The sequence below is a fragment of the Pogona vitticeps genome, chromosome 7 (genome assembly GCF_051106095.1).
Source record: "Pogona vitticeps strain Pit_001003342236 chromosome 7, PviZW2.1, whole genome shotgun sequence".
Classification (NCBI taxonomy): Eukaryota; Metazoa; Chordata; class Lepidosauria; order Squamata; family Agamidae; genus Pogona; species Pogona vitticeps.
Genome location: NC_135789.1, coordinates 5269041 through 5296206, shown reverse-complemented (window position 1 = coordinate 5296206; position 27166 = coordinate 5269041). Strand labels below are relative to the sequence as shown.

General features: G+C 48.0%; 2 protein-coding genes across 2 annotated transcripts; one reads left to right on the top strand and one right to left on the bottom strand.

Moving 5' to 3' along the window:
* Positions 1–554: 554 nt before the first annotated feature.
* LOC110073308 (uncharacterized) lies at positions 555–11324 on the bottom strand. Its single transcript, XM_020782343.3, has 9 exons — positions 11242–11324; positions 9785–9905; positions 8670–8823; positions 5116–5261; positions 3753–3929; positions 3116–3232; positions 2645–2731; positions 2146–2293; positions 555–1752 (listed from the first exon to the last, which is right to left on the bottom strand). The coding sequence occupies exons 1-9, from the start codon at positions 11259–11261 to the stop codon at positions 1721–1723; spliced, it is 1002 nt and encodes a 333-aa protein (XP_020638002.2). The 5' UTR covers positions 11262–11324; the 3' UTR covers positions 555–1720.
* Positions 11325–12542: 1218 nt separating this feature from the next.
* On the top strand, positions 12543–26742 carry SLC35E2B (solute carrier family 35 member E2B). The gene is made up of 9 exons (XM_020782329.3): positions 12543–12695; positions 16912–17385; positions 18035–18170; positions 19089–19216; positions 19633–19753; positions 20411–20464; positions 21034–21106; positions 21400–21545; positions 23121–26742. The coding sequence occupies exons 2-9, from the start codon at positions 17031–17033 to the stop codon at positions 23371–23373; spliced, it is 1266 nt and encodes a 421-aa protein (XP_020637988.3). The 5' UTR covers positions 12543–12695; positions 16912–17030; the 3' UTR covers positions 23374–26742.
* Positions 26743–27166: the final 424 nt, after the last annotated feature.

Sequence of the window (27166 nt, the reverse complement as noted above, 5' to 3'; positions counted from 1 at the left end):
AGCGACGCCTACGTTGGCTTGGGCACATCGTGAGAATGGCTGATGGTCGGATTCCAAAGGATCTCCTCTATGGAGAATTAGTGCAGGGAAAGCGCCACAGAGGGAGACCACAACTGCGATACAAGGACATCTGCAAGCGAGATCTGAAGGCCTTAGGAATAGACCTCAACAGATGGGAAACCCTGACATCTGACCGTTCAGCCTGGAGGCAGGCAGTGCATCACGGCCTCTCCCAATTTGAAGAGACTCTTGCCCAGCAGGCCGAGGCAAAGAGGAAGTCACATAAGCAGCAAAACCAGGGAGCCGGACAGGGGACAGACTGGGTTTGTCTTCAGTGTGGAAGGGACTGTCACTCTCGAATTGGCCTTCTCAGCCACACTAGGCGCTGTTCCAAGCCCTCCATACAGAGCACGCTACCATAGTCTTTCGAGACTGAAGGATGCCTAACTAACTAACTATAAATATGTTACTTGAACATTTCAGGGATTTTTTTAAAAAAATAAATTGCTTTCTGTCTGGATAAGTGTGGTTTTAAAAAAAATCAACAACTCCAGTAGGTGAGATTCACACTTTACTGGAAAATACAAGGCTAGTAACAAACCTTTTAATAAATTACTGTTCCTGATGCTTTTTAGCAAAATAACAAAGCTTTGAAATGACAGTAATAAACATTTTTTTAAAAAACAAACACCACTCTGCTGTGAAATAGCACATTCAAGGGTGCGCCCTCATGGCAGGTGCTCGATTATTCCGAAAGGAGGCAGCGAAATTAAAGATTTGAGGGCAGGTCAGCTCCGGTGTCATTGTCCCCCCATCGTGAAACCAGTTTAGCAAGAAACGAGCCACACAGCTACAACGGGCGCGAGCAAACTGCCAAAGCGCTTGCCGGGAGGACTTGGAAGTTTTGGCCGAAAGGCTAGCGGGGGAACTTCCAGAAGTGACGGCGCGTTTGGGATTTCAAAACAGGGCAATCCATTAAATGGCCGGATCTGCAATTTTTGTGGAGGTGTGTACAGCTCGGAACGTACAGCCTGCGTCTCCTTGCTGAGCAGATTGTGATTAGATGAGCGTCTGGGGTTTGCGGACGAATCCAGAGTGACTCTAAGGCATTCGGCAGCCCCAAAGCAACTAATTGCCTTTCCCCAGGGAAGCAGGGAGGGAGTTAAGACCACACGTCCAGAGGGAGGCCGGTCTGGAGAAAAGTGTGGTACTTTAGCCTGGGTAAAGGATCTACCTAGCCTGTGGCAGCCAGGAAGATCAGAGTTTTGGTAAGTTACTTTTCTGAACTATGGAAGCCGCTTCCCCCTCTCCCCTGGCCAACATGGCTGGAGGCTGTAGTCCAGAAACGTAACTTTTCAGGCAAAATCAAGCCTGTATTAATTCAGATGGGGAATCGGAGCGAAGGGAAATGCTGCCCCATTGATCATGAGCCGCCACAGCTCGTTATGTGATACCTCCGACTCCATGTTTCTGAAAAATGGGACACAGTGAAGTAATACTGATTACCCATGAGGCTGGGAGTCCCACAGGTCAACGAGAACAACCCAATGAGCGGAGGCTCAGTGATGGACACCAGATGTTGCTTCTTTGACGGAACCGGGCGGGTGAGACCCACCTCAGCCTGGCTTTCCCAAAGCCCGGATTTGGGGAAGGTCAGGGAGCAGATCCTCCTGGAGTCCCTTTTCGCTCTATAAGAGCATCGTGGCGAGACGTGTTCCTTTCAGGAATCGATCCTTCCATAGGAAGAAAACACTGCGCAGAGAGGGAGGAAGAGAGGGTTCAGAATCTTGCTCATTTCTCTTTGAAAAGGAAGACAGAAACAGGCTGAAGGAATGGTCGGGAGCCCCGCATCCCATCCTATCAGGGAGACTTTAACGGCCGCAGCGGGTTTTGCCCTGACTGCCGACTGCCAACTTTCCCACCCATCAGAGAGCCATGGCCAACCTCTTGCCATTTTCAACAGCTCTCACAAGCCCTTGACGGCAGGATAAAGATGTGGTTTAACTGGAACTTTCTGGCCGGGACACAGTGGCCACTGGCCACTAGCCGACCAGCTACTCGGGTGCCAGCCACGAGCAAAACACGAAAATGACTTCTTCTCCAGTCCCCTTGTATCCCACTAGCAGATCTGCCCAAAATACTCACTCCTTTCTCTCAGTCCTTGCCCAAAGCTGCGGTAGACGTGAAACAGCGCCCAGAGAAGGACGCCTTTGATGCCCACAGAGATGCAGGAGCAGGTGATCACGGCAGCTTCCAGGGCGTACGAATTCCCTCGGCCCCAGTCGGTTACCACCTTGGGGGGAAGAGAAAAATCGCCTGTCACACCCATAATGTACAATTGTAATGGGCAACAGAACGGAGAGGGAGAAACCAGCATTCTAGAATTCCCCCAGAATCCCAGAATCATGGAGTCAGAAAGAGGTCTCCCACCTTAGTTCAAAGTTTGCAAAAACATAGTTAAGGTGGTGTCCGGATGCCTTCAGGGGAGAGTCGGTCAGTTCTGGGCAGGTTTGAGAAGGAACCTCTCCCGTTGGAACTTCTGCTCCGGAGCCCAAGCGAAGGTGGGAGATGCTTTGCTGGTGTCCCGAGGGTAAGCGACTTCATGATGGAAGAATTATCCGTGTTTCTTCTTGGTAGGACTTACCGTGTAGAGCAGGTAGGCGAGATAAGCCACTTCAGGTAAATTTTGAACCAGAAAAATCCAGGCGAGAGGTTTTAATTCTTTTAAGATCTGGGGAAAAGAGAGCATGAATTGCATTGAATAACTTCAGGCGACATGATTGGTTTCAGGGAGGGGACCTTCTGCATCTCCGTTAGCTCTGACCGTCTCGGCTTCCCATTGAAAGGAGCCTATGATCTTCCTAAGTTTCTGGTGTGACCCATTGACGTGATCCTATTTAACAGGGCAGAGGCAGGGCAGCTCCTTCGCTGTGCGCCGGATCGAGGGCAGACTTGCTCCTCCTCTTTTAGAGGAGGAGAGGGTGAGCATCCAAGCCTGTGTGAGTGGATCAAGGACAGAGCTAAGGCAGCTTCTTCCCCATACCAGCTCCTTACCAGATGGGTGACCCTGGCCTTAGGAAACGGGACCCCCCCCCCGGCTTCAGGAAACACTCACCGCAATGATGCCGCATGTGACTTTCAAGCCAGCCCAAAGAATCCCAACGGTCAAGAGGACGCTGTGCAGAAAGGAGATCTCCCGGGTCGAGATAAGAAGCAGAACACACAAGCAGAGCTGGCGAAGCAGAATTTATATCTTATTTATTTTTATTTTATTAGATTTATACCCCACCCATCTAGAGCAAAGATCTACTCTACAAAAGAGGGGAGGGGAGGAGAGAAGGAAGCAAGGAGAGGCTATATCCTGCTCCCTGCATCTTTAGCTGGATGGTTCATGGATCACATGTTTGAAAAGACTCATTGCACAGATGATCTCTTTGGACCCACATCTCGTAAAAGCAACCAAAGGTTGCCAAAAGGATCCCATGCCAAAGGACGGGAGAGTTTGTGACACAAGAGCAAAGCCAGGGAGTTATTTTTCTGGACTCTTCCCCCTTGCTGGGGATTCAGCCACTTGATCTGCTTCTATTGTGCCAGCTTCCTATATTGGCCAAGTCTCTGCAGAAAGGCAGGCCAGTAAATCTCTGGTCATTACAAACGCCAGCATTCCTCGTTAGTTGATCGAGGCGAGCCCAACAGTGTTCAGCAAAGAGGGGGGAGCTGAGGGGGCGGTGTGGTTCTGTCCCGAGCCCTACCTGAGCCTGGAGGTCGAAGGTCAGCATGGAGAAGCAGAGGTTCAGCATGAAGTACTGGGCCTGGAGGCTCTCCAACGCCCCGCCCACCCGGAAGGCCATCATGCTGTCGCTCTGCATCAGGATGACGGCGCAGATCACGTCAAAGGCCCCGACGATCAGGATCAGGACAAAGCGGGCCTGGAGGGAGAAAAACGGAGCCCGTTAAGTCAGGAGGGGCCGTCCCTCCCCGCGGCCCACCCTCGCCTCCATCGGAGCGGTCTCCGTCACACTCCATCCGCTGGGTGAGAAAGGGATGGGGTCAAGGGCAGGCGTGGCATATCCACTGGGGGAGAACAGCGGGACAGAAGGACGTGGGTGAAACTCACTCAAAGGGTCGGGATCTAGCGGTGTGAGTGGAAGGGCGTGGGGATCACCTCTGAGACCGGTGCTCTCTGCACCCTAAAATCTGGGAAAGAGATCCTTCTCTGGGTCTTAGCTATGGGACACACGGGTCTGAGAAGGACAACAAGAAGGGTCTCTCCTTGGTGGCCTCACCAAAATTTGGCATTTTGTGAGGGCAGAGTTGGCCAAGCTCTGGGGGCCTTGGGGAGGCAGGACGTATTGGCCAGTACCAGCTCCTCCAAGTGACTCGAAGGGCTGCTAGGCACTTCGTGTTTTTTTTTGGGGGGGGGAAGCTGATCATTAGCATTTCTTCTCTTTTTTTTTGCTAAAACAAGTAAGGCCATTTTGTTTCAGAGCAGAGTCTCACATAAAGGCACAGTTTTCTTGCTACATAGGAATAAGAGGTTTATTTTTTTATATGACATTTTCTGGGAAGTATTCGAGAACTGGGCCAACGCTGGGAAAAGTTTCCTTTTTCAGGGACTACCAAGAAAAAATGAACAGCTTATTCTCACTAGGTGCATCTGGAAATTATTCCCATTTACACAAACGGGCCTCTCTGGTCTCACATGCTTTGTTAATGTTTCAGTATTGAACAAAAATCACAATAACTGACATATATATTCAGACGCCTCTCCTGTCTGAGACTATAATGTCCATGGTTGCCAGGATAATATATCATGGCATGGATAGCTCAGTGGGTTAGGCCTCTGGCCTGTGGAGCCAGAGATTGGGAGTTCGATTCTCCTCCAGGGAGAAAAGCCAGCCTGGGTGGCCTTGGGCCAGCTGCACAGTCCCAGGGCTCCCCCTGGAGGAACGGAATGGGAAACCCCTTCTGAGTTTTCTCTACCTGGAAAACCCTAAAAAGGGTCACCATCAATCAGAATTGACTTGAATTGACATACAATTCTTTTTTTTTAAAGTATTATTATGGAGCGGATCCAAGGTGGGGGTCTCTGGAGATGTCTGCTCACGGACTCACAAGCAACTTCGGCTTCTGCCTGGCAGGGAGCACAGTGAAGTTGACGACGGAGCGCAGTACGACCAGCACGATGGAGAGGATAAAGACGCTGAGCTCCTGGCGGTTCTCCTGGAGGATCCCTCGGCTCACGTAGTAAATGCAGAAAACTGCCGGGTAGGAGAAAGAAACCCTTTACTCTTCTCTGACCAGCACAGAGCATGAAAAACTGCCAGCTTTGCATGGGAAGCTGGACCTTTCTGACGTCAGCCCAGATATTTATTCCCCTGTTACGTATTATATTTGAAATTTGCTTAGACGGATGGCGTTCGTTTATCTCCTGGGCACCGGCTAGAAGGAGCATCCCTCATTCCTCCTCCTTAGGACATGTCTGGAAAGTTGGGAGTTTTCTTTGATTTAAGGGCAGGAAGAAAAGGCTGAGAGGAAGTAGCCAGCGGAAGGTCCCTGGTGTGTGTGTGTGGTTTTTTTGTGGGTTTTTTTTGGGGGGGGGGGACAGTGCTCACACTGGCTGGGAGATTCTAGAAGCTGATTTTTTAAAAAAGGAACTTTTCCAGCCTCTGAAGACACACTGAGCCAGGATCACTTCAACAGAGCCAAAGCACCCTGGCCAAGATCCTGTGGCGTTTTATAATAAATCACACTAGCGCAGGCCCATTGAATCAGTGGGGCCGTGGTGAGTCAACTCATCGGTCGGTTCTACTGAGTCAAATGGGCCTACTCTATTTTGAAGCTGAAGTACGCCTTGAACAGAGTAGGACCATTGGACTCAGTGGAACTTACGGTGGAGCAGACCACCACATCCCTACTGATTCAATGGGCCTACTCCAAAGTAACAGGAGCGTGGCCACCGAAAATTCAAAGCAAAAAAGCAAAACACACGGCTTATTTACTGCCCCATAGCGCTTAAAGCTCTCTGGGTGGTTTACAACATAATTATGCAAACTATGTTGCTTTTTTTGAATTGGAAAATATGCCGGATTGGTTAAGGGGGATTTTGAAAACCACAGGCCAAAGAAGTAACTTTTCCCAGAGTGATCCATGATACAGCTTTGGTCACTCAGTGAGGGAACATCCATAAGTCAACATTGCAAGGAGCAAGACCCAACCGAATAAGGATCTCTCCTTCTTACAAGTTGAACTGAGGCTGAAAGGCCGATGTTTGCTCCGTCTCACCACTGGCAATAAGTGGAGAAACATGTAAAGGGCTCTCTTTAAAACCTTTCTCACTGGTGAGAATGACTGTCTGGCCAAACTTTGGAGGCACTCAATGGTTCAACTCCCCTTCGGTTAGATGGTAGTAAGAAGATGGAAGCACAAGGCTGTTTTGGGTGACAAGCCTGCCTTTGATGGCTGCCAGAATATGCCCGGAGACTTGACAAGCGGGAAGGCCAGACGTTGTACCAATCTTTGGGCCCGGCCACCATATCGCTTATGGACTCCATCCTGCTTGTCTGTCCAAGCAATCTAGATTTTACACTTCAAAGCAACCCCTTTATCTTCTGTTTTCTGGAAGCAGCCGAGCTCCTTACCCACCCACCCCCTCCCCGCAAAGCCCAGCATCTTTATTTAGCAATAAGAATAAGGAATGTTTATCTTTTATGGCTGGAGCCCAAACAAAATCGCTCCCAAATTTATGCCCTGTCCAATCATGTTAATAATCGTGCTAAAAGGTGACAGATGGTTATTTAAAACATTATGCAATCTGGAACAGGCACGACTTTTAAGAGCGATCTGTTCTCCCCCGGAGAGGCTGACGTTTTTCTGTTTCATTGGTACGATCTGTTGCCACGATCAGGATGGTAAGAGCAGAATGAAGCTATGTGTTTGCTGCCTTTTAAAAAAGACTAAGGTTCTAGCCCTCAAGACAGGTAGGTCTGAAGCATGTCCCAACTGTCATTCTGTGAGGCCTGGCATCCAAAACCAGAAGGATGCTATTGCTGTTGCTTTTTTACACTCCTCTTTATATGATTTATATACATTTTGTATTTCACTAAATATGGATAATGCACCGTTACCGTTCAGAGCCCATCACTGCTTGTTTGCTCAGTCACTAAACCATGGTGGCAGAATTCAGTTTTTTGCTGGCACGATTTTGGTTTTTTGGGGGGGGAAGAATTATTATTCCACCACACATGCCCTCAAAGTATGGCGTGTTGCTTTAAGAAAGACCTGGGAATCACAGTCCCACGACTCAGTAGGCACCACGGAGGGCACCTCCAGAAGAACTAGAATGCCCAGGAACAGTGCAAAAGATTGCTTTTTTCTTTCTTTCTTTTTAAACATTAACACCACCCTTGACCGAAGAATGGTACACTCCTATCTGGGACAGGTGGCAGATGTCACAGCCAAATTACCCTCACATCCTGAAGAGATTTAGGGAGGCTATATGGACCAAAACGGTGCAGGTAAATATTGTCTAGCAGGATGGTCTAAGATGGAGGACACAACATTCAAGCTAGCCGGATGCCCTCTGTATGCAGATCTGAGGGGCCAATATCTTAAACCGTTAATAACTGGGATCACGGACCACTCCTCTTTCGTCCAGTCACATTTCTGCTAGCTGGCACAGGCTGCTATCTATCTTACAAGATCGCTAAAGGAGGCATGGATAGAAGGACCTCATGGCCTGGGTTTAACAGGAAGTGAAAGCCTGAGTGGGTCATGTGACCTGGGAGGTAGGCCTGGTTTCAGGTGAGTGAAAGGCCAGTTCTGTAGTTGTGTCTTTGCAGGCCGAAACCCCCAGAATTTCGAACTGGAGAATTCTGGAGCTGGAGCCCCCTCCGTGCCAAAAGAACCCCCAAAGAGCACAACCTTAAGGAGTACTTCCCATCATCTCCTCCCTGGTCCTTTTAAACTGCTGAGGATCTTCTCCCTGCAAGGCGGGAGCCTCTGCCAGTGAGTTGGGACTTTGATTAAAGGACCCTGGGTAGCTCATCGGTCTCGCCCCTCCGAAAATCTCTGCCAAGTCCAGATAGCCTTTGATGGTTTGACCTCATCGGCTTCTCCGCCCAAGAGTCCAACAGTCAAACAATTTAAAGGGCAGCCCTTGTGAAATATGAACAGACCAAGGCCGCCCACAAGCAGTTTGTGAAATATAACAGGCAGGCAGCGAAATAACTCACTGTTTTCATTTTCATTTTTTTAAAGGTTGATGGGTTGTTGACATTAGAAAAGACGAAGGGCTGAGTGTTGCCCAACCACCCAGAGTTGCACCATGCGAGGATTCCTTTGCTAAAGTGACATTGTGATATCAAGAGAAACAGAAAAACTCCAGAATAGAGGTGGGGGTGGGGGTGGGGAGAGCAGATGCATAAAATGCTCATTTGTCTCATCGCTAGGAATACGTCCAAGTCACTCCTCCTCCATAAAAAAAAGAAAGTTATTTTTTGTTAAGTCTAAACAAGGGGTTTCCCCCTCGCAAGACTGACGGAGGGCGCAAACAGAACAGCTTTTCCCAAATGTCAACGGGGGTGTGGTTTTCTTCCAGGAACACCTTTTGCCCAACCATCAATTTTATTTTATTTTTTTCTTTCCCACCTGTCTTGGTTCTTCCTTACCGACTCCAATTAGCTGAATGAGAGAAACGGGGAAGTCTTCGTCTTTCTGCTGGACGAGGTTCTCTACCGTGAGCCCAATGATGCTCAACAGGGAGATAAGGGTGATGCAGAAGTAGATCTTGACCGGAGCGGATAGTTCTGCCCATGGTTTGATCTGTAATTGGGAGCACACGCATGCACACGGTTTCTGAGCAGCTTTGCCAGTAAGTAGGAAAAGAGGGGTGGACGGCGACTACAGCGCCTAATTCATCGGGACGTTTGAGAGGAGGTAACGAGCAGAGAGAGAGGACTATAAATGTAATAAATAAAATAAATAAATACTGGGGTGAGCAATCTAAGGCTTTCCAAATGTTGCTAGATTTAAGCACCCAATAAATCCAATGGGATTATGGGAACTAACAGTACCTTAGAGCAGTAGTTCTCAACCTTGGGTCCTCCAGATTTTCTTGGACTAAAACTCCCAGAAGCCTTGACCACTAGCTGGGCTGGCAAGGGCTTCTGGGAGCTGCAGTCCAAGAATGTCTTGGAGCCCAAGGTTTGGAATCAATCATCTGAGGATCATATGTTCTATATGGCTGGTTTAGGCCATGTCTGCATACCAGTCCACCTTATTACCAACAACTGGGGGTGGGGGGGAAGCAGGATGGAAAGGAAGGAAATAAAATGAAATTAATAAATAACTTGAGCAAAAAAAGAAAAATTCTGAGAGGTTTCAAATACATGCCTGCTCTTTACCCAGTCTCTCTTTCTACCATGACAATTATTAAACCATGGAAAAGGATGTGGGTAGTGTTTTCTAAATTCCCTGGGAACTGCAAAGCATTTGGGGCCAGTAGCTTCCTAAGAGGCACACAGCCTAACGAATGGAGAGACTACCAGTTCCCGAATGCCTTGCAGTTCCCATGGGACTCAGAAAGCTCCACCCATGTCGCTCTCTGTGGTTTAATGCTGCGGTCCCCAACGTTTTTGGCACCGCGGACCGACTGAGCCTCTGGTGCATGCGCGAAGCAGTGAGGGAGCGTGTGCCTGTCTGTCCACCCGCACTGGCATAAGCGTTCCCGCACCCCTTTGCGCATGCTTGTGTTAAGAGACCTTTTGGAAACTCTGGTACTTACAGGACCGCAAGGAGTCGGGATGAGTTCTTGATGTCTCGGCGTTAGATTTGGCAGTGGAGCGCTTACAGCCTCATTCAATAACGGGGGATCCGGAGTTTCTGCCGGTGAGGGAAGGAGAACCCTGGGAAGAAACAGCCAAGACACCCAGATGAGCTGAGCCCGGCCAGCAAAAATCAGAACTCCCTGTTCAGCCATTCCTGGTCTAACTTGGGAGAGAAGTTGACACCCAGCCCAAAGGACCGCTCTCTGAAGCCAGCATCTCCTGTGCAAAAAATCCTGAGAGTATGCCAGCCCTACCTTAGGACTTTTTCAGCATCCTTTGTGTCTCCATCATCACCACAGTTTCACAAGAGGGTGGCACTGCTCATTAGTGATCTGTCCCTTTAAGGGTCTCCCCTTTAAGGGGCGGGGCCTAGAGGAGGCGGGATTAGTCAGACCAGGGGGGGAGGCTATATAAGAGCTGTGACACCACTCTTGTGACTTCTTATAGGCAAGACAGAAGGATGGAGGCTCTTGGTTCTGCTTTGTGGGTGCCATCTGACATGATTGTGTCGGGTTTTGGGGGGTTACAACCTAAATGGCCGTTTAAAAGAAGAACTGGAACCTCTTCTGGTCAACAGAAGCAGCTTCTTCCTGTCTCCTCGGTCCCTTCTCGAAAGCGATACAGACCAGGAAGGATGTTGCAATACGATTTTTCCCGATCCAGGCATCCTCCTGAGATACAAAAATATATCCCCTTCCCTAATGCAGCTACACTTTCCTGAACTTATTATCGAGGAAGAAGAAGACAAAGAGTTTGGCTCAGGGAGGACTCCCTTTTTATTTTATTTTTACCCCGCCTTTCCCCCTTAGAAAGGACCCAAGGTGGCCTGTGCCTCATTACGAAGAAAACCCTTAAAAGCTAAAAGCAGCAAGGATACAAATATTAAAAAGTATCCAAACCAATGCCGTGGTAAACAAAATCAGCATCGAAAACATTAAAAGTAACAAGGCGCAACACGCCATTTAAAAAAACCCTTCCCCTACCATGGCAATAAGGAAAACGAATGCTGAACTCCCCGACCCCTCAATTTAAATCGAAAATCAAGTTTCTAGTCCTCTTGAGGCTTGAGATTTTCTAGTCCTCTTGAGGCTTCAGATTTACTAGTAAATCCACTTTTTTTTTTTTTAAAAAAAGAGGTCTATTTGCAAATGCACATTTCTCTCTAGCCTCTGTTCAAATACTTTTGATTAGAAGCGCCTTCTAAGTTGTTGGAAAGTGACGTCGTGGGCTGCGGTGACGTCACGGTGTGTGGTTAACGGCGCCAAGCAACGTCACGCCTGGAGGGCGTTGTTTATCCGGGCGAAGGGGGGGAGAGTCCGTGGCTTTGGCCACTTCCCTCTCCCTTGCCAGCCCTGCCAAGCAGCCTCCAGCCCACCCCGCAGTGGCTACAAGACCCCCCCCCCCGCGTGGCTACCTGGTGTCGGGCGGCTCCATGGCGACGGCGGCAATTACATGGCGTCGCGGTTAAGAGCCGGAGCCGCGCCTGCAAGCGGGGGGGGGGGGGGGAGACACCATAGACGCGGCGGGCAAAGGACGGAGCGACGCCACTTCCGGTGACAGGGAAGGCCGCCATTTTGGGAGGAGATTTCAGCCACGGGCTTCCCTTCGGCGCTGAAGAACCCTAGAGATAGAAAATATTAGAATCACGAAATGTCGGGTAAACGAATAAAGAGCTTGAAGGCTTTTTTGGGGGGGGAGATGAGGGCTGGAGGCTGCATAATAAAGACGTACGTAAAGTACTTTTGAAAAAGAAATTTTCAAAGTTAGCCAAGGAAATAAGTGTCATCAAGTCCGAATGACGCTATGTTCTCTATAGTTCATATCTCTAGGGTGGAACCGCTTCGCCTGCTAACACGTTCCACGTAGAGAGGAGGAAACCCATAGAGATATTAAATTAGAGAGTGACACACAAACGTCCTGAGATCATTCCAAACTCCCCCTCTTTTTTAAAAAAATATATCTTTTTTTTTTTTTGGTCTCTGTCACAAACAGAGTCAAGAAAGACGAACACGTTTCGTGTGGCCTGCTTTTGCATGGCTCTGTCTCATTTCCACCCGGAGGTCCCAGATGAGGTCTCTCAAAGAGATGAAAAAATATGTATTCTCCTATCAATTTCTGAGTACATTGATCTTTTATGATCTCGAGTTCGAGTTTGGGTCTTAATGGAAATCCTGGCTGCTCGGGGTGCCTCCTCCCATAAATGACACCCCTTTGGACCCGTGGCGTCCTTTTGCCACAGACCCAAACCTGAGGGACGGATCCGTTGCACCTCCTCCAGAGTTACTGGCCAATGATCCGGGGCGAACAGGATAGCTTTCGAAGTTTGCCTCGGCCAAGATCTGGCCCTCCTTGTGTCCTGGGTGCAAATCCTGCTGAGTTACCCCCCCCCCCATACACACACACACACACACGACCCTAACTCCTTTGGTGTCCAGGATGTGGGATGATCACGTTACTACCCCCATCATCTTTCCAGTCACAGATGGTGCTCCAGGCGGTGGATCCTACTTTCACGATGGCGTTCAGACGAATGGAACAAAACTCGTGTTGTTATTATTGTTTTTACTGCATTTACAATCGGAAGAAGGAAATCACGCCCGTGGGAGGCTTTTTTAAAAAAGGCAGCGCCCTCGGCACATGTTCAGAGGCTAGTAGAGCCCTGGAGGGAAGCGGGGGGGGGACCGATCCTTCAACTCTTTTCCGGGGCTTGCTTTCGCTCCGCCCGGGCAGAGGAGGAGCTGAGCCGGGCAGGCGGGTCTCCTTGTTCGGTGTGTGTGTGTGGGGAGGGGGGGGGAGAGAAGGATGATGGCTGCGGAAGAGCAGGATGAGACCTGCCAGGAGGGGAGAAGAAGCGAGCGAGCGAGGCAGGTGGGTGTGCCGTCCAAGGGTCCGGATCCTGCGTTGCATCATGCCCGGCGTGGCGTTTGAGGAGGGAAAGTTCCTATTGCAAAAAAAGAAAATATTCCCCGCGGGTGGCTAGAAATGTACTTGGAAAGTATTTATGTCTTTGGGAAGCGGCAGAAGCTCCTCTTCTTTCCAGCCCCGATTGCGCACAAAAAAACAAAAAAAAAGCGCTTTGTCTCCTTGTGGGGGCGGGGAAGACAGCTTTTAATTCGGATTATTTGACTTCGTTGTGTTGCGGGAGAAATTAGGAGCGATTCCTATCATATCTAGATCTGGCGTTTGTTTGTATTTTTTTTTTTTGTTAGCCCTGTGTTTGTTTAGGTTTTAGGTCTGTTCAGGAATGCAACCTTCCCCATCGTCCTTGACCCTCAGCCCTCCTGCCTGGGGCTAATGGGAGTTGGAATCCAGAACATTTATCCAGCCCCATGCTTTCCAGATGGTGTGGGCTGTAACTCTGCTTTCTCGTCCTCTGCTCCAGTTTAGGGGAGTGTGGATTCAAAACCTTTCACCCAACCAGCTGTGAACTCTGTTGCCCATCATCCCCCTATTTTTAACCCTGCTCCTTGAGGCTAATAGAAGTGTGGTAAAGAATAAGAATTATAAGCAGCTGGAGAGAGAGACTTGAGTTTTAATAAATTCAGGGTGATACACAGGCTTGAATCCCATTGGGGAGACCCACTGAATCAATGAGATTTACACAAGTGTTGATTCCCAAGCCAGCACTTGGATCTACTCTGAATGGGATTAGCAGTCCGATTTTTAAGAAATATAAGACATGCAGGCTGTAACATTTACATGATGCAACACCATCATTTGCCTGCCTTGTTAAACCCTCAAACAACCCCAGGGTCTTGATTGAGGCCGTAATAGACAGGACGAAATATCTTGATTGATTAGGAGTCCCCACCCTTTTGCGAAACAAACATCAGAAGATTTTGCTGCACCTTAAAGACTGGTGAATTTAGGGTTTACGATTTTAGGGACTAAATTTCATGTAGGCACATAGGCCCACAGATACGGAGGGGTGTGTGTGAAATCATATGTACAGCCGGTCAGCTGGTAACGAAATGTCCGTGTAAAGTCTGCCGTAACTTTGTTAAGTCAGAAAGAGGCAAAATACACACCATAGACACTGCAAGCCACAATGGGTAACGCTTCATTTAACCTTAGCTTTGCTGTGTAAATTAACCCTTATAGTGGGGGGCAAGAAACCAACGTCTCTATTGATGCCAAAGTGAGCCGAATCAAATTTCTTGATCAATGCTTCATTCCCATTCATTTCTGAATGTCGCCATTTTGGAGGGGAAGATTTGTGTCTGTTTATTTTTGAGTGTGTGTGTGTGGAGAGAGAGAGAGAGAGAGAGAGAGAGAGAGAGAGAGAAGCCTGCTTATGCTATGTGGAAGTGAGATGTCCCCGGCTACAATGTAGTTGATGCATGCTGGAATATAATGCAGCTGCTAATTAACCTTGCAAACTCCATAATAGGTTATTGTCAATAGATACTGTTTTACTTTTGTATACATTTTGGCTTGGAGTGAAATGTTTCCAGATGAAATCTCTTGATTCTAAGGGCCTGTGCAAAGCTCAGAGAAGTTGCTTGTGTAGACTACAGCTCCCATCATCCCCAGATATCTCGGCTGCTGATCTTGTTGAATGAGGGATTCCGTCGTCATCATCATCATCATTGATAAGCTATGGTCAATGATGGTCTTGGACGACAATTGCGATGGCTTAGCATCTGATAGGCAAAGGTAAACTATCACTGGCTGTGGAAGTTCCATCACAGCTAGCTGCAGATTGCTCTGCTTTACCTAATTTTATGAGAGATGCTGGTAGATATTGTCAAATATTTATAATTGCATATTTTTCCCCCTGATGGACCCTATCAAAGGGCCATCTGGTTGTGTATCTTTACTACAGTGGCTAGTCGGTCTTACATTTCGGGCACCCACCGTGACGGGGCTGGGACCCTACGTACTTTTGCTTAAGGATAAGAGTTAGACTCTTCCTTTATTTCATTGTGTGTTGCCTAGGAAATCACCCGAGGCTCGCCGCTTTCGTTTCCACCACTCCCTTCTCCTGCCCTGTGGACTTCAGCTTCCCGGGCCCCATTTTGATAAAACTCTTGAGATAGGTTTGTTTCATTGCGCTCCGCTTGAGTCTCTTTATTTCCGTAGCTTCCTTTTGCTGCCCTGCTCTCTGAGCCCAGAAATGTCCCTCTATATAGGTTCAGTAGTTGAGATCTCTAGCTGTGAAGCCAACGGTTGGGAGTTTGATTCCCCCACTGTTTTTTTCCTGGGAGGAAAGCCAGCCTGGGTAGCCTTGGGCCACCTGCACAATCCCAGGGCGCCCCCTGGAGGAAGGGAAGGGGGGAAACCATTTTCTGAGGAAAACCTTGGAAAGTCAGAATTGATGTGACGGCACACAATTATATTATTTTGGTGGGATTCTGGCAGCTCTTTAGATCAAGGACTGCCCTCCGTAAAAGAAGGGACACGGCCACTCCAGATGCAAATCTCCTATGGATTCTGCCCTGTTGTGGGTGGCTTGCTTTTTGTTATTGTTTTCCTTCAACATACCCACACACACACACACATACACACAAGTGTGCGCCTTCTGGCAGAGAGACGAAGACGTGGCATCGGCTGACTGGATCCTCTTTTCAAAGACCAATTTCATAGCCCAGGGAGCGCAGATTTAAGCTTCTTAAGGCAGCCGGTTTTCCCTGTTCTGTTTCACGGGCCCCATGCCGTCGCCAGGGATTTGGACGGTAAATATTTCATGGCGGTAATTGATTCATCAGGAAGGCAGGAATGGGTCCCCTGTGGTTTTCTTGTGCCGAGCTTCCAGACAAGAATCCTGATCAGGTGCTGTGGATGTGTCTCAAACTGGGAAGTCCCAGATCTTCCCCACCTTCCTTCCGTAGTCCTTTGTTACAGTATTTGCAGCAAAATATTTGTCCCTTCTGAAAAGCAGCTAAGAAAATACAGGGAACAAAAGCCATAAGTGTGCAGTTCTGTATATCTCTGCTAAGAAGGACTTCCCGCTCATGGGTAGGAGGATAGTGACCCGAGGTGGCCGTCGTTCCTCCCCCCGCCCCATACCCAAACTTTTTAAGCTGGAGCTGTGCTTTTTTAAAAAAAGAAAACCCCATGTGCATGGATGCATTTTGTGATGGTTTGAGGCTGCTTTAAACTAGAGAATTGTTGATTCTGTGGAGCTTTAATCAATCATGGGAAATGTTATAAAGAACCTTAATCTCTCCTGGGAAGCTTATTAGAAGATCATGTTGCCAGTGCCTGTAAGAAGCAAATAAAGTGTAAATGAATAATTGCAAATAAATGAATAGAACCTAAAGCGAGGATGAATCTTATGATGGCCAGCCAAAGAAAGTCGAAAGGTGCCCCTTTTTCTGTATTTGGGGCCTTTACCTAACGCCTTCATGCCTTTTTTAAATGTGGCAAGAGATCCAGGCAGAAATGGCTCGTTCTGATCAAAAGACAGATGCTGGATAGCTCAGTGATTTTCATCTGGATGTGGAGCTAGAGGTTGGGAGTTCAAATCCCTCCTGGGCCTCCTTGCCAGGGGATGGACTGGATGATCTACAGGGTCCCTTCCAGATCTGCCATTCTAATATGATTACGCTAAGATGATCAACAAGTACAAAACCTCAGCTGCTCTTATATTTTCGTGCAGGAACTCAGTATCACATGTTGTTTGCATAAGATCCAGAAGATGACACCATGCTGGGGGGGGCGGTCAGGTCTGGCTTTATTGAAGTCATTTTAATGTGGCTCTCTGGGACTCCTAAAGAAATACATAAATTTAGAAATGGGGAGATGTTCTCCCCAAAAAGCCCAGTCGGTCTTGAAATCCAGGGAGAATGGCTGCAAGCAACCCTAAATTAATCGTTTCGGGCTTTCAAAGGGTTAAAAAAAGCCAACCCTCGGATTTTCATTAAGCTCAAAGCAAATAGATAGCCGGCACAGTTCAAATTTATTATGTAAGCTGCATGCTCTGAATTCCTAGCTTTTACAAGATTCCAAATTTGGCAACCTTTTGAACAGTCTTCAAAGGGAGCCCCCTGTTGTGTGGATTACGGTAGTCTAGCCTTCCAAATTGAAAAATCGAACAGTAAAGTTTTTGTTTGTTTGTTTGTTTTGTTCTTTGCAAATACAGGGAATGGAACTATGGACCAACGAGAGCTCCTGAAGTTATTTGTTAGCAAGTGAAGCTTTTAAGACGTTCTGGTCGATGCTCATCAAGCTCAAGGCCACCCCCTGTTCTTCTCCCTCAAGATGGCTGCCCTGGGAAGGAGCCAAAGTCTGGAGGATGCTGCCGCTGTTTCCGACCCCAGTCCCACGGCCTCTCCTCTCCCCCCGGAGGAAAAGCCCAAGAGCAAAGCCTTCTTTCCCCTGGGATTGCTGTTCCACCCCCGGAGCGAAAAGTTCGTCATTGCGAGGAGCGACAGCGTGCCGGAGGAGAAGGTGTTGAAGATCACCATCACGGAGACCACAGTCATCGAGTCGGACCTCGGCATCTGGAACTCGCACGCGCTCACCTACCTCACGTTGTGGTTCTTCTTCAGCTTTTGCACGCTTTTCCTGAATAAATACATCCTTTCCTTGCTGGAAGGGGAGCCGAGCATGCTGGGTAATGTTTCTTGAGCGGAGCCTGTTGGTGTAATGGGCAAGGGGGTGGGGAGTCCGGGGGAACCCTAGACCCCCTTGGTAGAATTGGGGGAGCAGATGTCCACACTTGCCACCTTCCTTGGGCCAAAAATGACAGAAAACTGGCTTACCAACCACCAGAACAGAGAATAGCTAGTGATTCGTTCTGAATGTTGATTTCGGTTGGTGGGGCTCCCTTCTCTCAATCTGTTTGATGTGGCAAACGCTCTTCACAAATTTTTTGTTCCTCATTCGTATCCATATACACAGCGCTTTAGCGCTTCAGCGCTAGAGCAGTGGTTCCCCAACTTTGGGTCCCTCAGGGATTCTTGGACTGCAATTCCCAGAAGCCTTCACTGCCAGCTATGCTCCCACCTAATGGCTTGGGTTGGAGCCAAAACACACCTGGCCTCTCTGAAGCAGATCTCAAGTCCTGGGCATGTCTCTACAGGATGACGAGCTGTTCAGAGAGCCTGGGAAGTTGTTTTTTAAAAAAAAAAAATCTGCTGACTGAACCATTCTAGGAGGTGTGAGGGTTTTCCGAAAGGTGGAAGAGAAGAAGATGAATAAGAGTCTGTGACAGATCCTCGTCTCATTGGGATTGGGCTTTCCCTTTATCGTTCATCTTCCAGGGGCCGTTCAGATGCTCTCCACCACCTTCATCGGCTGCGTCAAGATGTTTGTCCCCTGCTGCCTCTACCAGCACAAGCCTCGCGTCTCCTACCCCCCCAACTTCATCATGATCATGCTGTTTGTCGGGTTGATGAGGTAAGGCACCGGGACCCTTTCTTAGCCAAGATGATCTCGTTCTAAGCCTGTAGAAAATTACATTAGGAACCACGTATCCATGGGATCAGGATTAGAGATGGGGACAAATTTAGCTCCCACATCACTCCCACCGACACCCCCTTACCTTAATAGCTGCTGCCAGGTCTCCATCAGGCCTTCGCAGCCATGGCGTATAAAAAGGGAGACTGGGTGCCCTTTGCAAAGATGGCGGCTGCGGCTTCCCTACACTAAAAGAAGCCACAGCCTCCATCTTTGCAAAGGGCAGCCAGTCTTTTTACACGTCATGGCTGCGAAGGCCTGATGGAGATCTGGCAGCAGCTATTAAGGTAAGAGGGGGTCAGTGGGAATGGGGTGGAGTAGGTATTATGGGGGGAAAGGAAGGGGGGTAAGCTGTGGTATTGGGTGGCTGTATGGGGTGGTGGCTGCCTTTCTGCTGCCAATCAGCTGATCGGCGGCCGGTAGGCAGAATGGTGCAGCGCTCTAGATAGCTCAGCTGTATTTTGCCTTTTAAAAGTTTTTAAAGGTTTTTTTTAATAGGTGGACCTTCCTTCCTTCCTTCCTTCCTTCCTTCCTTCCTTCCTTCCTTCCTTCCTTCCTTCCTTCCTTCCTTCCTTCCTTCCTTCCTTCCTTCCTTCCTTCCTTCCTTCCTTTTCTCACCACTGTTACTTGGAAACCCTTGATGTTTTACTGCAAACCCCTTATAGATTTATGAATAGATTTTGCACTATATGCTTCCCATCTATCCATCCATCCATCCATCCATCCATCCATCCATCCATCCATCCATCCATCCATCCATCCATCCATCCATCCATCCATCCATCCATCCATCCATCCATTCATTTATGGCACAACTCTTTTATTCTTCGCTTATTCCTTCGTTCCCTTTCCGTTCAGGTTTGCAACGGTGGTTTTGGGCCTCGTCAGTTTAAAGAACGTTGCGGTTTCGTTTGCCGAGACGGTTAAAAGCTCCTCACCCATCTTCACCGTCATTATGTCCCGCATGATTCTCGGAGAATACACTGGTAAGTGTCGCTGAAGGGGACGCGGGTGGATGTGTTTATGGTGCGTGGCGCTGCTCCAGAAATACATTCCGACTCCTCTTTCTGGAGCATCTTCCATCAACAAGCAGGAGCTTGTCCACGGGGGGGGGGGCACAAAGGATAATTAGATCAATAACATGATTTTTAATAGCTACGGCTCTAGAAATCACCTATTGGCCACGTTCCGTGGATCAGAAAGTTACAGACCCAGGAGGCACTTTGAGAAGCTCTAAACTGGGCTGTGTGGGAAGCAACACAACTTTTGGTGTATGACCAGAATCTCAGCAAAACGGCTGGAATGGCTTTGTGATTCCTTGACCTCGACCTGCCTGGATCTGTTTTGTAAAGGCGTTGGTGTGAAATCTGGGCCTTTTTCTTTCTCTCTCCGACGTCTCTAGGACTGTTGGTGAACCTCTCGCTCGTCCCTGTGATGGGAGGGCTCGCCTTGTGTACGGCGACGGAGCTGAGTTTCAACATATTTGGCTTCTCGGCCGCTTTGTCTACAAACATCATGGACTGGTGGGTACTCCAGGAGCAGTGGGAGGAAGTGCATGCAAGCACATGTGTGTGTGAGAGAGAGAATGAATACTTCAAAGTATTCTCAGCGGCTTTCATGGCCCAGATCTGATGGTTGCTGTGGAGTCAGAACTTCAGAGGACAGGAGTCAGAACTCTGTCTGGTCACCACAATCACCCCATCTCCTGAAAAGGACAAAAGCTGATCCCACAGCTATAAATACTCAACAAACTGCACCAGAGCACAGACAAGAGTTCCGACTCCTGTCCTCTGAAGAGGCCGGCCACAGAGACGGGCAAACCATTAGGAAGAACAACCTTCGCAACACAGCCAAAAAGCCTGAAAAACCCACAACAGCCATCAATGAATACTTCCTTGTGGAAAATATTGCATCAGAGTGATGCTGAGCTCCTTCCTGTAACAGACAGAGAACATCTAACTTGGTTTGTTTAGTGTTACAGCCAAACTGGGTCTCTGGCTTGTGATTCTGGCCAAGACCCCTGAAACAAGGCTAGAAAAACAGGCTTCTGTTAAGACTGACAGGTTTATTTGAATGCAAGATTTAGGAAACTGCCATTCATTTCTACAGCCTTACTGTGACTTTCCACCTTGCTTTCTTTCACGTCACCAATAAATGTGATTTATTTTATTTTTTTCCAGTTTGCAGAATGTGTTCTCTAAGAAGTTACTCAGTGGAGACAAGTACCGTTTCTCGTAAGTAGTCAAAACTAAAAAGGATCGCCTGTGGTTTGATAAAAGGACTTTGGGGGGGGTGGGGGGGGGGAAAGGCTGGCGGTTCCACCAGGGACCAGCTCAACATCGCTGACTCCCGAGCGTTCGGTCTTTTGTGTCTGGAAGGCAGCAGGAAAAGAGGAAAACCAAACACGAGAGGGGCTGACTCCCTAAAGGAAGCCATAGATTTGAGTTTGCAAAAGCTGAGCAGGGCGGTGGGTGACAGGGCCCTTCGGAGAGCGTTCATTCATGAGGTTGCCATAAGTCGGAGGTGACGTGGCAGGAACAACAGCGCCAGTTGTGGCTTCCTACACTGAGTAACAGGATTATAGCCATTGAACCAATGTGATTTATAGAAATATTGACTTATCCTTGAGCGATTGATTGAATGGATCTCCTTCATTGGGACCGATCTTTAACACCAGCCCTAGCTTGAATTCTTTTGTCTCCTGCTTTATGCGGCGAGCAATTCTATTATCTATTGAAGCCCACGCAAGTTGCTGATTTCTCTCAATGGATTTCTTCCCCTTCTGCTCCGGACACATCTACAGCGCCCCCGAGCTTCAGTTCTACACGAGCGCAGCGGCGGTGATCATGTTGATTCCAGCTTGGATCTTTTTCATGGTGAGGCGTCTCCTGGACACGCTCGGTGAAAGAAGCCAGGCGGTTTCTTGGGCGCAGGGTTTGGCACAGCGTGCGAAATTTGTGGCTGAAACGAATGCTTGACATTGTGCCTCGGACGGTATAAGGGAGGTCTTTGGGGAACTGCATGGGGGCCCCCTTTCTGTGGGGTCAACGTCCCCGGGCCTTGCCCTCTCTTCGAGGTGCGTGTGCCCCACCTGTCCTAAATCGCCCATACTTTGACCGGCAGTGTATTAAGTTTTTTTCCTTTTATTTGCCTATTCTTCTCCTTTTAGGACATGCCAGTGATTGGGAAAAGTGGGAGAAGCTTCCAGTACAATCAGGATGTCGTGGTGCTGCTCCTGATTGACGGGGCGCTGTTCCACCTCCAAAGCGTGACTGCTTACGCCTTGATGGGAAAGATTTCCCCTGTGACATTCAGGTGAAAACTCCATTTGGTCTCCTGCAGAAAGGGAGGTTCGCTGGTATCCTCTGAAACCTTTCCCCCATTGGCTTTGTATTTTTTCATGGGAGACCCACCTCCCCATGGGCCTGTAATAATGCTATTTATATATGTATTTAAAATAATTTTACCCCACTTTTCTCCTTAAGAAGGACCCAAGGTGGGTTACATCAGTAAAAGATAATATTTAAGAGCTGAAAAACAGGAAGTACAGTATACAAAGAATAAAAAGGATCAGACCAATAACACACTAAAAGATGGTAAACAAAAGCCACAGTCAAAACACATTCCAAGCAACAAGGCACAATCATCCGTTTAAAAATCCTAGCCAGGCAGCCAGTCACGGAGGGAAAACCTGCCTGAATAGAAAGGTCCTTGCCTGCTTTGGGAAGGACAGCAAAGATGGGGCCAGGCTGGCCTCCAGTGGGAGGGAGTTCCAAAGTCCGGGAGCAGCCACAGAGAAGGCCCTCTTCCCCCATGTCCCCACCAAGCGCACCTATGACTGGATGGCTGTGGTCCTCCAGGGGTTTCTTGTTTGTTTTTTGGCTTACAGATCCCATCAGTCTTAACTGGTGGGACCAGAGATGATGGACCATTACAGGAGTTATGCTCTAGAACAGAAAACGTGGAAAGCCACAGTTGCTCAGCCTTAATTAACTGTAAACCGGGTGTCTCTTCTTAAAATAGTAGATGATTTGCAGAAAAGGGTCTCGGGTACCCTAACCCATTTACCGTCTCCAAATTTTGGCTTGCGTTCTGTCCTTCTGATCCTGAATTCTGTCTGCCCAGTCGCCAGCTAGGTGAACTTAACTGCATCCTTCTGTCTTGCATTCCTTTGTAATGTTCTAACAATTTGCCTTTAGGGAATGAAATTGGCTTCGTTAGAACTGGCATACTTTTCTGAATCTTTTCAGTTGGTCTTAAAAACAATATCTCTTAGACGGAACCCTGGAGGCAGGGCGTGGGGGGGGGGCAGCGCTTCCGATCCCCTGTGGCCCAGCCGTGATTCCCCGTAGCACAGGTAGCTGCTGGTGCCATGGAGTGTGTCGGTCAGACGGGCGATGTACCCGCTGTGCCACGTTGGGCAAAGCTGCACGGAGATTCCCAGAGTTCCACAAGAAGGAGGATCTGGCAGACGGGCTGTACGAGAAAACTAGGGGAGGGTTATCGTAACTTGGAATTGGCTGAGTGGTATTTTTAGCTAAAAATTTTATCTCAGTATGGATTTTGGAGCTGGCTGGATCGCTCAGTATGTTGAGGTCCTCTGGCTGTGGAGGTTGGGAGTTCGAGAAAACTCTAAAGCCAGCCTATGTAGCCTTGGGCAAACTGCACAGTCTCAGAAGAAGGAAACGGTAAGCAACCCACTCTCTGCCTGGAAAACTTTGGGAAGGGTGGCCGTGAATCAGGATGATTATCATGGGTTTTTTGGAACGAAGGTGCTGCCCTTTGCATGGCGGTCTCAAGCAGGGGGCACGAATCGGTGTCTCGGCCTGGCAAAAGCCCGAGAGGGCTAACCCGGCGTCCCTCACTCCCGTCTCCTTCTCCCCTCCCCAGCGTTGCCAGCACCGTGAAGCACGCCCTGTCCATCTGGCTCAGCATCATCGTATTCGGCAATAAGATCACCAGCCTCTCGGCCGTCGGCACCGTGCTCGTGATCGTGGGGGTGTTGCTGTACAATAAGGCAAAGCAGCATCAGCAAGCGGTCCTCCAGAGCCTGGCATCAGCCTCTTCCCCCCTGAAAGCCCCCCAGAGCATCAGCGAAGACACGGAGCCTCTCCTTCCCAAAGACTTGAAGCCCTATGAATGAATCCACACACTTGTCTTTCCATCACCACAAGCTTGGCCTTTCCGCCCCCCCTTAACCTGGACGTCCATCCCCACGATGACCAGAACCCCGCCGGGCCTCCATTTTGCAGGCTCTGTTTCACACTTGCAAAAGATGGTTGGTGGACCGGGGGCGGGGGGGGGGAAGAGACAAACACCAGCAAAGACCTCTTTGAAGAAGGGAATGGGTAGGAAGAAAGGTTGGCAAGGGAGGTGGCTGTGTTTCTGAGGTAAAACGACCGCGGCCAGCGGTCCGGACAATGGCTCGGCTTCTGCCAGTGTCACGTAACTTGGATTTCCTCATCGTTGACTTACACGGAGTGGGCCAAAAAAAAAAAAAAAACCTTGTCTGTTGAGGGGGGAAACAACTGGACACCTTTAGCTATGAAAGAGAAGGCAGAACAGATCCCTTCCGGAAGATCGAAAGCCGCGGTTGGAGACGACCCGTGTTTTGAACGGGTGTCTCCACAGTTCCAGTGACACCAAGAAGTATCCTGAAAATCCAGACCAGCAGGAGGAAATAAAAAGGACCGTTCTTAGCTCTTAACCACTAGTGTGTGGTGCGTCCAATTTGCACCCCGACCAGCCCGGACCTCGATCCAAACCAACATGCCATAACTGGGAGTGGAGACCACTATCTTTTTTTTTTCTAGGTGGATCACCTCATGGTGTTCAACCATGGATGAGGCCACCTCAACCACCTTCAAAGCAATCCAGCGGTTTGGGTACCTCAAGTTTAAATGTCTGGTCCTCTCGGAATAGGACTGTGTCTATAAACTGTTTTTTTTTTTTTAGGGTTAAGGTGGGCCAGGACTTCCCACCAGAGTTTCAAAGGGTCGACGAGCTGATTTCCTTTCCCGCTCTCGCTTCCATACTGTGAAGGCAGGCAATAAATCATGGACCCTCGGAAGCTTCGGTTCCCTGTTGAATACGGGCACAGAGACGGTCTTCTGGGGTGGCGGGGGGCAGCCGGAGAGACGGACATGGACTCTCTTTCTCGCTTCTCAGTTGTGGTGGAGACGTTTTGATATTGCAGGAGGAGGCAAAAGGCGGCCGGCTGAGGGAAGCGGCAGGCTAACCGTTTGGGGGCAGGGTACGTTTTGCCATCCCTGCTCAAGAGTCTCTTGAGGGTAAAAGATGAGCACGCAAGATTGCTTCAGAACATGCTCTGGATTACTCTGTAGGGACCTAGCTGATCACTCGGTGGTTTAGTCATGGTTGGGAGTTCGATTCCCCACTGGGCCTCTTGGAACAGGATCTGGAATCAATGATCCAGAGGATCCTTTACAGTCCTAAGAGGATGATGACCTTGGAGGAGGACATGGTGGTTTGGACTACACATCCCCCAGCCAGCTTGATGAGTAGACATTTTGGCTAATAGTTTCTGGGAGCCAATGTCCAGACATGGAATATTTTTATGCTCCGGACCTTGGTGAACCACCAGCTTGTCCTGAAGATAGCCTTTTTAAATGAAGCCCCATCAGCCTCATTCCTACTGGCAAAACTTGATAGAAACATAAGAAGTTAATTGTTATACCAGGAAGCCTTCACCACTTGTTGTTCTGGCCAGGATTTCTGAGGGTTTTAGACCGAGAACCTGTGGAGAACCAAGGTTGGCAGCCGCTGGTCGAGGGGAAGGCAGAAACAGAATCTAGACCCATCCATGTTCTAATACAGGTCCCACCTCCGTGGATATAAAATCATCCGTGTTTCATTCTACGGCGTAAGAGGAAGTTTTAACTGTCAAATCATGCACCCATAATCCCCAAAAGTTTTTTTAAAAATCACCTCAAATTATGGAATGAAAGAATTGTCTTAAAGCGGCGAAGGGCGGCTGCTTTCGTTTTGTGACAATATAATAATAATATAACAGTGATGATCTTAGAACGGCTGATCTGGAAGGGACCCTATGGATCATCGACTCCGGCCCCGTCTCCAGGGAGGCAAACAGGGGAATCGAACTCCCAACCTCTGGCTCCCCAATGAGAGGCCAAAACCACGGAGCTGTCCACTGGTTCTTTGTATCACGACATGCGTTGCATCTCTTGAAAAGAGCATTCCGTTCTACACATGTGAAAGCCTCTTTGGCGCTACCTTTGATGTGTGACTACTTGTGTTACTGCATTTTTTTTGAATCTCCTGCCTCAATAATGGGGTACAAAGGGAAATGTGGTATTTTTAAATCCATCCAGAAGTCTCTTAATCAGCTCCGCTAGGACAGCTTTCCACCAGCATTCACAAATTTTCCTTAATAAATACATTCCTTCAGAGTAGCACATGGGCTTGACCGTTGGATTTGCTGGCAGGAAAATTCCGGGTGTTCTACTCCCAAAAAACATCACTTTTTCCAGCCTTTTACACAAGATTTTTGATTGGGATATCCGGCGGCAGGGCAGACATAGCCGAAAGAATGACACGGATCCCATAAACCTTGAGTCTGGGTCTCTCGGTTAATAACATTTTCAATCCATTTGCGAAATTGTTGGGTGTTTTTTCCCCCCTGGGGAATTTCCCGACACCAACATGGCTATGAAACCAGTTTATGGCTGTGACATTGGTCGCTGGTGGTGGTCTTTGATCCAGGACGTCCGGGGCTGTCATCCTGTACTTGAACAAAACCTGTAGACTTAATTCTCTGTTAAAAATAAAAAATACAGGAAATCACTTTGTACTTACCTGCTGAAACAAATCCTGCTAGGTAAAAACCTCCCTCAAACTGGCCCCCACCCCAAAATAACAACATATCTTTTATTCCTCCACTTCCTGTGGAAACTTGAAGGAAAAAAAAACGTAGCTATGGTGCTTTCATGTCAGGGGCCAAAAATGTAGATTTACTGAATTATCAGCAGGGGTGAAAATAGCATTGCACATCATCCTCTGCATATTTGTTCTTCCAGTGTTTATCTCAACGTAAAATGCCTTTTCCTAGACTTGCACCCATCCACTGATGAGTGGGAATACAACTCCCATGGTCTCCAGCAGTTCTGGTGGATGGGGATGGTGGGGGTTGTAGTTGCACACCTCTGGGAGGAGTTCAGCTCTATGGCGAAGGCTAATGGAGAGTGTTCTTCGGTCTTGTCAGACCAGCTATGGAGCATAATCCGCTTTGTAGCAACTCTGACATCCACTTAAAACCCCCCAAACTGACCGATCCTGTGGATATACCTTCCCCCCACCCCTTCCTTCTGTGAAATTCAAACAGATTGTCTTTGGGACCTGCTGATGGCAGTGTTTTCATTTTAAAGGAAAGAAATCTACAGTGTTGTATAATCTTGTGCTTGTCCATTGCTTCTCCCTCCCCCAGGAGCCTGCTTTGTTAAGATGAAAATAAAAATAAGTTTTAGCAGTCTGAGTGCCTGGTTAAATTTGCTTTCTGTTTTACAAAGACATTCCCCGAAAGCAGCTTACTGAAAGTAAATCAATAAGGATTTTGCAGTAGTATCTATTTCATCACGAAATACATAAAAAAACCATTTCTTAAATGTGTATACCAACCCAATAGTGTAATGCATTATTCTAGGGTGGTTTACAGCAAGATAAAACCAACAAGCATCAAATTAAAATAAACACAGAATCAATATGCATATATTTATAAATAATATTCATTATAAATAATATTTCTAAATAATATAAATTTTAAATAAATTATAAGCTACAGTTATTAATGTATTAAATTTTGAATAATTTATATTTAGAAATTATTATTATTATTATTATTATTATTATTATTATTATTATTATTATTATTATTATTATTATTATTAAAAACACCAGAC